General features: G+C 43.4%; 1 protein-coding gene across 1 annotated transcript; it reads right to left on the bottom strand.

The window, feature by feature from the left end:
• Positions 1–802: 802 nt before the first annotated feature.
• Positions 803–8,654, bottom strand: LOC135518683 (uncharacterized). Its single transcript, XM_064943817.1, has 2 exons — positions 8,624–8,654; positions 803–1,929 (listed from the first exon to the last, which is right to left on the bottom strand). The coding sequence occupies exons 1-2, from the start codon at positions 8,652–8,654 to the stop codon at positions 803–805; spliced, it is 1,158 nt and encodes a 385-aa protein (XP_064799889.1).
• Positions 8,655–9,393: the final 739 nt, after the last annotated feature.

Consider the following 9,393-nt stretch of genomic DNA (forward strand, 5'->3'; position numbering starts at 1 on the left):
GTGTGTGTGTGTGTGTGTGTGTGTGTGTGTGTGTGTGTGTGTGTGTGTGTGTGTGTGTGTGTGTGTGTGTGTGTGTGTGTGTGTGTGTGTGTGTGTGTGTGTGTGTGTGTGTGTGTGTGTGTGTGTGTGTGTGTGTGTGTGTGTGTGCGTGTGCACGTGTGAGAGAGAGAGAGTAAAACGTACAGCCACATATTTTCACTCTAGCACAGTGGTTTGAGACGAAACAATTTTTTAAAGAATTTCCCACGACACACCCCACCCTAAATCTAATGACTCATTCTTAATATTGTCTTACACAACAAATAACCTTCAATTTATTGCATTTTCATCTCTTATCAAAATGTAAAGAAATACACAATAAATACACGTAGTGTCCCTGACCTGAGAGAACTTTTTACGTCTCTATTTTGGTTTGGTCAGGGTGTGATTTGGGGTGGGCATTCTATGTTCTTTTTTCTATGTTTTTGTATTTCTTTGTTTTGGCCGGGTATGGTTCTCAATCGGGGACAGCTGACTATCGTTGTCTCTGATTGGGAACCATACTTAGGTAGTCTTTTCCCACTAGTGTTTTGTGGGTAGTTGTTTTCTGTTTAGTGTTCTGCACCTGACAGGACTGGTTTTCCTTGTTTTCCCTTGTTTTATTTTGTTCGAGTGTTTGTTGATCCAATAAAATCATGCACTTTGGTCCGATCCTTCATGCAACGACGACCGTTACACTTAGTAGCTTTAAATATTTGTATATTGTCCCCAAACATAATCTGTACTATTTCTTCAATGTTCTAGCAGGTTCAGTAAAGTAGGTTTAGCATTGACAGCACATTATCAGTACACCTCTTCCTCCTGTGTGGTTATCTGAAGCCACGCCTCCTCCTCCTGTGTGGTTATCTAAAGCCACGCCTCCTCCTCCTGTGTGGTTATCTAAAGCCACGCCTCCTCCTCCTGTGTGGTTATCTAAAGCCACGCCTCCTCCTCCTGTGTGGTTATCTAAAGCCACGCCTCCTCCTCCTGTGTGGTTATCTAAAGCCACGCCTCCTCCTCCTGTGTGGTTATCTAAAGCCACGCCTCCTCCTCCTGTGTGGTTATCTAAAGCCACGCCTCCTCCTCCTGTGTGGTTATCTAAAGCCACGCCTCCTCCTCCTGTGTGGTTATCTAAAGCCACGCCTCCTCCTCCTGTGTGGTTATCTAAAGCCACGCCTCCTCCTCCTGTGTGGTTATCTAAAGCCACGCCTCCTCCTCCTGTGTGGTTATCTAAAGCCACGCCTCCTCCTCCTGTGTGGTTATCTAAAGCCACGCCTCCTCCTCCTGTGTGGTTATCTAAAGCCACGCCTCCTCCTCCTGTGTGGTTATCTAAAGCCACGCCTCCTCCTCCTGTGTGGTTATCTAAAGCCACGCCTCCTCCTCCTGTGTGGTTATCTAAAGCCACGCCTCCTCCTCCTGTGTGGTTATCTAAAGCCACGCCTCCTCCTCCTGTGTGGTTATCTAAAGCCACGCCTCCTCCTCCTGTGTGGTTATCTAAAGCCACGCCTCCTCCTCCTGTGTGGTCATCTAATGCCACGCCTCTTTTTCCTGTGTGGTCATCTAATGCCACGCCTCTTTTTCCTGTGTGGTCATCTAATGCCACGCCTCTTTTTCCTGTGTGGTCATCTAATGCCACGCCTCTTTTTCCTGTGTGGTCATCTAATGCCACGCCTCTTTTTCCTGTGTGGTCATCTAATGCCACGCCTCTTCTTCCTGTGTGGTCATCTAATGCCACGCCTCTTCCTCCTGTGTGGTCATCTAATGCCACGCCTCTTCCTCCTGTGTGGTCATCTAATGCCACGCCTCTTCCTCCTGTGTGGTCATCTAATGCCACGCCTCTTCCTCCTGTGTGGTCATCTAATGCCACGCCTCTTCCTCCTGTGTGGTCATCTAATGCCACGCCTCTTCCTCCTGTGTGGTCATCTAATGCCACGCCTCTTTCTCCTGTGTGGTCATCTAATGCCACGCCTCTTTCTCCTGTGTGGTCATCTAATGCTACGCCTCTTTCTCCTGTGTGGTCATCTAATGCTACGCTTCTTTCTCCTGTGTGGTCATCTAATGCTACGCTTCTTTCTCCTGTGTGGTCATCTAATGCTACGCTTCTTTCTCCTGTGTGGTCATCTAATGCTACGCTTCTTTCTCCTGTGTGGTCATCTAATGCTACGCTTCTTTCTCCTGTGTGGTCATCTAATGCTACGCTTCTTTCTCCTGTGTGGTCATCTAATGCTACGCTTCTTTCTCCTGTGTGGTCATCTAAAGCTACGCTTCTTTCTCCTGTGTGGTCATCTAAAGCCACGCCTCCTCTTCCTGTGTGGTTATCTAAAGCCACGCCTCCTCTTCCTGTGTGGTTATCTAAAGCCACGCCTCCTCTTCCTGTGTGGTTATCTAAAGCCACGCCTCCTCTTCCTGTGTGGTTATCTAAAGCCACGCCTCCTCTTCCTGTGTGGTTATCTAAAGCCACGCCTCTTCTTCCTGTGTGGTTATCTAAAGCCACGCCTCTTCTTCCTGTGTGGTTATCTAATGCTACGCCTCTTTCTCCTGTGTGATTATCTAAAGCCACGCCTCTTCTTCCTGTGTGGTTATCTAAAGCCACAGATGATAAAGACACAGTGGCTTGCGAAAGTATTCACCCAACTTGGCATTTTTCCTATTTTGTTGCCTTACAACCTGGAATTAAAATATATTTTGGGTGGTGGGGGTTGTATCATTTGAATTACACAACATGCCTACCACTTTGAAGATGCAAAATATGTTTTTATTGTGAAACAAACAGGAAATAAGACAACAAAATCAGAACTTGAGTGTGGATAATTATTCACCCCCCCCAAAGTCAATACTTTGTAGAGACACCTTTTGCAGAAATTACAGCTGCAAGTCTGTTGGGGTATGTCTCTATAAACTTGGCACATCTAGCCCCTGGGAATTTTGCCCATTTTGATATGATTTGATTTTGATTTGAAACAGGTTTCCCTCAAGAATTTCCCTGTATTTAGCATCATCATTCCTTCAATTCTGACCAGTTTCCCAGTCCCTGCCGATAAAAAACATCCCCATGATGCTGCCACCACCATGCTTCACTGTGGGGATGGTATTCTCGGGGTGATGTGAGGTGTTGGGTTTGTGCCAGACACAGCATTTTCCTTGATGGCCAAAAAACTAAATTTTAGTCTCATCTGACCAGAGTACCTTCTTCCATATGTTTGGGGAGTCTCCCACATGCCTTTTGGTGAACACCAAACATCTTTGCTTATTTTTTAAGCAATGGCTTTTTTCTGTCCACTCTTCCGTAAAGCCCAGTTCTGAGGAGTGTATGGCTTAAAGTGGTCCTATGGACAGATACTCCAATCTCCACTGTGGAGCTTTGCAGCTCCTTCAGGGTTATCTTCGGTCTCTCTGTTGCCTCTCTGATTAATTAAGCCTATGGGTTCCCCTACAGGAACTACACCCCCCCCCCCCCGTTCAGCTGAAACAGTGGCGCAGGGAATGCAAAAATATTCTTAGAAATATTTAACCTCCACACATTAACAAGTCCAATACCTCAAATGAAAGATAAACACCTTGTTCATCTAACCAGCATGTCAGATTTTTAAAATGTTTTACGGCGAAAACACAGCATATATTTATGTTAGACCACCACCAAAACAAAGAGAAAACGTAGCCATTTTGTACCACAAAAGATAAAATCACAAAAGCAGGATTAAAAAAAAATCATTCACTAACCTCTTGAAAATCTTCATCAGATGACAGTCATATGACATGTTCCACAGTACATTTATGTTTTGTTCGATAATATGCATTTTATATCCATAAATCTCGGTTTACATTGATGCCATGTTCAGAAAATTCTCCAAAATGTCCGTAGGAATTATAGAAAGCTACGCCAGATAACAGAAATACTCATCATGAACTTTGACTAAAGATACATGTTCTACATATAATTAAAAAGATACACTGGTTCTTAATGCAACCGCTGTGTCACATTTTTTTTTTACGTTACGGAAAAAGCCTACCATGCAATAATCTGAGACGGCGCTCAGGCTTAACAATATTTCTCCACTATGTTGGAGTCAACAGAAATACAAAATTACAACATAATATTCCCTTACCTTTGATGGTCTTCGATCAGAATGTAGTGCAAGGAGTCCTCGTTCACCAATAAATCGTTTTGTTTCATAATGTTCAATTCTAGTGTCCATGTAGCAGCATTTGCTACCACTTTCAGATCAAATGCCCAAAAAATGACTTCTGGTCCAGAATAATTTTGCATCAAAACTTCCAAATTACATATTACAGGTCGACAAAACTGCTCAAACTAAGTGAAAATCAATCTTCAGGATGTTATAATCATACAGATCGAATATCATTCCAACCGGGCCATCCTAGTTCATCTGGGGCTGACTGGAACAGACAAAGCACTCTAACGCATAGGCGCCTTCAAGCACATGGAAATCTTTGCGACACTTAGTACTTTTACTTCCCATTAGGTCAAAGTTCACAGCAAATGCTCCATTACACTTTCTACTGAATGAGGACATCTAGTGGAAGACATAGGAAGTGTTTCCAGATCCATAACTTGTTGTGCAGGGAGGGGGCGATGACGTCAAAGTTGCCCCAACTTTCAGGATTCCAAAACTTGGAAGATTGCCTGCCCTGTGAGTTCTGTTATACTCACAGACATAATTCAAATGGTTTTAATAAGCTTCAGAGTGTTTTCTATCCAATAATAATAAAAATATTTAGGACAGATTTTGATGCAGTTCACTATGGGCACGCAATTCATCCAAAGGGGAAATACTGCCCCCTATCCTTAACAAGTTTTAATGTCCGTGAGTTTTGGTGGGCGGACCTCTCTTGGCAGGTTTGTTGTGATGCCATATTGTTTCCATTTTTTAATAATGGATTTAATGGTGCTATGTGGGATGTTCAAACTTTCTGATATTTTTTTATAACCCAACCCTGATCTGTACTTCTCTTTAACTTTATCCCTGACCTGTTTGGAGAGCTCCTTGGTCTTCATGGTGCTGCTTGCTTGGTGGTGTTGCAGACAATGGGGCCTTTCAGAACAGGTGTATATGTATTGAGATCATGTGACACTTAGATTGCACACATGTGGACTTTATTTAACTAATTACAGTATGTGACTTCTGAAGTTATTAACATCTTGGTTGCACCAGATCTTATTTAGGGGCTTCATAGCAATGGGGGTGAATAAATATGCATGCACCAATTTACAGTTTTGAATTCTTTGAAACAAGTATTTTTTTGTTTCACTTCACCAATTTGTAATATTTTGTGTATGTCTATTATATAAAATCTAAATAAATATCCATTTAAATTACAGGTTGTAATGCAACAAAATAGTAAAAACACCAAGGGGGATGAATACTTTTGCAAGGCCCGATAGACAGAATGAGAGAGAAAGATGAAAGGAGGGATATCTTTTCCTCTTCATCTGTCTCTAATCTAGTGGGTGAGATGATGGATGGAGTAATACCATCCCTCTCCTCTGGCTTAGCTTTTAGTGTCCTCTTTAGATTAATTTATCTTCACGCCCCTGGGTTATCCCTCCCTCTATCACCCTCTCCTCTCATCCATTCTCCCTTCCCTCTCTCGCTCTTTCTCTCTCCACTCTCCTCAATCAAACTCTCCTCTCTTTTTTTTTCACTAAACAAGGGAATTCCCATCCTGTCTTCCCGGCCCAGGAGTTGATGAAGTGTCTATAACTCTGAAGTAGAAGTCTTTGTCTCATCTCCCTTCAGACAACTTCATTCATGACAATGACTTTGAAATTGTAATGGTGCCTCGCCTTATATGTCCGACAAAGGATTCAAACTTGTGTCCACAACAACATCACTACTTACTACCCTACTAACTAAAAAAAGTCATTCTTAAAAATAATTAAGTCTGAAAAACACATCCTCTCTCTCGAATATGTTCTGAGGGGAGCGGTTCTGTGTTGGTCAGGGACGAGACTCACAGGCTCCGTGTATCCTTGACTGAATCAAGCTGGGCTTCGTGATTCTTCTTCAGAGTAGACTCACAGGCTCTGTGTATCCTTGACTGAGTCTTTCTGGGCTTCGTGAGTCTTCTTCAGAGTAGACTCACAGGCTCTGTGGATCCTTGACTGAATCAAGCTGGGCTTTGAGAGTCTTCTTCAGAGTAGACTCACAGGCTCCGTGGATCCTTGACTGAATCAAGCTGGGCTTCGAGAAGAGTCTTCTTCAGAGTAGACTCACAGGCTCCATGGATCCTTGACTGAATCAAGCTGGGCTTCGAGAAGAGTCTTCTTCAGAGTAGACTCCCAGGCTCCGTGTATCCCTGACTGAATCAAGCTGGGCTTCGAGAGTCTTCTTTAGAGTAGACTCACAGGCTCTGTGGATCCTTGACTGAATCAAGCTGGGCTTTGAGAGTCTTCTTCAGAGTAGACTCACAGGCTCCGTGGATCCTTGACTGAATCAAGCTGGGCTTCGAGAAGAGTCTTCTTCAGAGTAGACTCACAGGCTCCGTGGATCCTTGACTGAATCAACAGAATAGTCTTCTTCAGAGTAGACTCCCAGGCTCCGTGTATCCTTGACTGAATCAAGCTGGGCTTCGAGAGTCTTCTTCAGAGTAGACTCACAGGCTACGTGTATCCTTGACTGAATCAAGCTGGGCTTCGAGAGTCTTCTTCAGAGTAGACTCACAGGCTCCGTGTATCCTTGACTGAATCAAGCTGGGCTTCGAGAGTCTTCTTCAGAGTAGACTCACAGGCTCCGTGTATCCTTGACTGAATCAAGCTGGGCTTCGAGAGTCTTCTTCAGAGTAGACTCACAGGCTCCGTGTATCCTTGACTGAATCAAGCTGGGTTTCGAGAGTCTTCTTCAGAGTAGACTCACAGGCTCCGTGTATCCTTGACTGAATCAAGCTGGGCTTCGAGAGTCTTCTTCAGAGTAGACTCACAGGCTCTGTGGATCCTTGACTGAATCAAGCTGGGCTTCGAGAGTCTTCTTCAGAGTAGACTCACAGGCTCCGTGTATCCTTGACTGAATCAAGCTGGGCTTCGAGAGTACTTCAGAGTAGACTCACAGGCTCCATGGATCCTTGACTGAATCAAGCTGGGCTTCGAGAGTCTTCTTCAGAGTAGACTCACAGGCTCCGTGTATCCTTGACTGAATCAAGCTGGGCTTCGAGAGTCTTCTTCAGAGTAGACTCACAGGCTCTGTGTATCCTTGACTGAATCAAGCTGGGCTTCGAGAGTCTTCTTCAGAGTAGACTCACAGGCTCTGTGGATCCTTGACTGAATCAAGCTGGGCTTCGAGAGTCTTCTTCAGAGTAGACTCACAGGCTCCGTGTATCCTTGACTGAATCAAGCTGGGCTTCGAGAGTCTACTTCAGAGTAGACTCACAGGCTCTGTGTATCCTTGACTGAATCAAGCTGGGCTTCGAGAGTCTTCTTCAGAGTAGACTCACAGGCTCCGTGTATCCTTGACTGAATCATGCTGGGCTTCGAGAGTCTTCTTCAGAGTAGACTCACAGGCTCTGTGGATCCTTGACTGAATCTAGCTGGGCTTCGAGAGACTTCTTCAGAGGAGACAGACACAGTCTGACAATGTATAATGACACGGTACAGTATACACACTTCATCACCAGTAATATACATAGAATTATATAATCTTATATTCCAACCTTCTGTAAACATGTTCTATAATATAACTTTCCTCATTACAACATGCAGCATGTATCCATGACATCCTCATTATTGCAGCAGTATGGAAGTATAGAATCATCCATCTTCTCCACAGTGACATCATCATCATTTAGTTATGGAGCGATGAGGATCTATTTTAAGGATTTGTTTTTTTTTAAAGCTACTGGAGATGTTTGAATGTAATGAATGGAGGACAAAGCTGATTTTAGACGGCTGGCTCTATACATATTTCCCCTCCGGTCGTCAAGGAAAATCAGCGGTGAGTAATCCACAACCACAGGAAGGAAGTTCTATACCTGTTTTATATTACAAGAAGACAATAGTTTAGAAGAACTAGTGGAGACATCTACAGTGTATGTCAGTGGAAGCTCCTCAGAGGAGGAACGGAAGGACCATCCTCTTCAGTGGATTTCAGAAGAAAAAAAACATATATTTTTTTTCCTTTTTAGATAAAACTATATTTAATATATTCATGTAACTAAATAATTGATTAAAACACATTGTTTTGCAATGAAGGTCTACAGTAGCCTCAACAACACTCTGTATGGTAGCACCATGGTGTAGCCGGAGGACAGATTATTTCCGTCCTCCTCTGGGTAAATTGACATCAATACTTCCCCTTCCATAGACTTACACACTAATTATGACAACTTCTGGAGGACATCCAGAGTTCTTGCAGCATGAACTGGCATGTTGTCCACCCAATCAAATGATCAGAGTAGGCAGGGGACAGGTTTAGAACTACTGAATTTATTAAAGCACCATATATGAAAGCTGAACGAAACCCGAAGTGCAAAATAATAAAGTACTCAGGAAATAGTAGGAGAGATTCCTCTCAGGAAAACAAGCAACATTTACATTGACCGACAAAGACGAATGACGAATCCTACCATTTCAAAGACGAATGATGAATCCTACCATTTCTACGGATCTGTGTGCCAGTTATCATTTTTATACACACTTTCATGGAACAGTTTGGAACAGTGAACAGTTTGGAACAGTGAACAGTTTGGAACAGTGAACAGTTTGGAACAGTGACGTCGACCGTTCGGCGGTCGATGCCAATCCACCTATCATTTTCCATTTGTCTTTTGTCTTTATCTTACACACCTGGTTTCAATCCCCCAATTACCTGTTCATTATTTAACCTTCTGTCCCTCCATGTTTGTTTGTGAGTGATTGTTTCTATGTAGGAAGGTCTGTTATTGTGGGCTCTGTTTTGTATGTTGAGTAAAATAAGTTTATTTACTCAGATCTGCTGTCATGAGCCTGACTCCTATACACCAGCTACACATAGACCACCTGACATTAACTTCGGTCCAGCCTGAAGCTTGCTCTAAAATATTTTGCGAACCTCAGAGCCCTTATGAAGTGTAACTGCAGCTATTCTGCAATTACAGAGTCCAAAATACCATAGTCGACTGCAGTTACTGCACTTTTACTGCAGTTTCAAGACTGCATACTTTTCTTTGTAAGTGAGTTTCCTGTGCCAGTGATCTCCGGACAGGCAGACACAGCTGTAGGCTATTTGTGCAAAGGGATAAGAAGTAATCAGGTCGGCTTTTTTTCCATGACATTTTTTCCCCTCTATTCGTGCTGAGTGGTCGAAAGGGAGAGAGCTGGAAAGACTTTTCAAATAGGCTACGTTGAGGAACTGTTGTCATTCTCAGTGGATGTAAAAACAGACT

Source organism: Oncorhynchus masou, chromosome 3, assembly GCF_036934945.1.
Source record: "Oncorhynchus masou masou isolate Uvic2021 chromosome 3, UVic_Omas_1.1, whole genome shotgun sequence".
Lineage (NCBI taxonomy): Eukaryota > Metazoa > Chordata > Actinopteri > Salmoniformes > Salmonidae > Oncorhynchus > Oncorhynchus masou.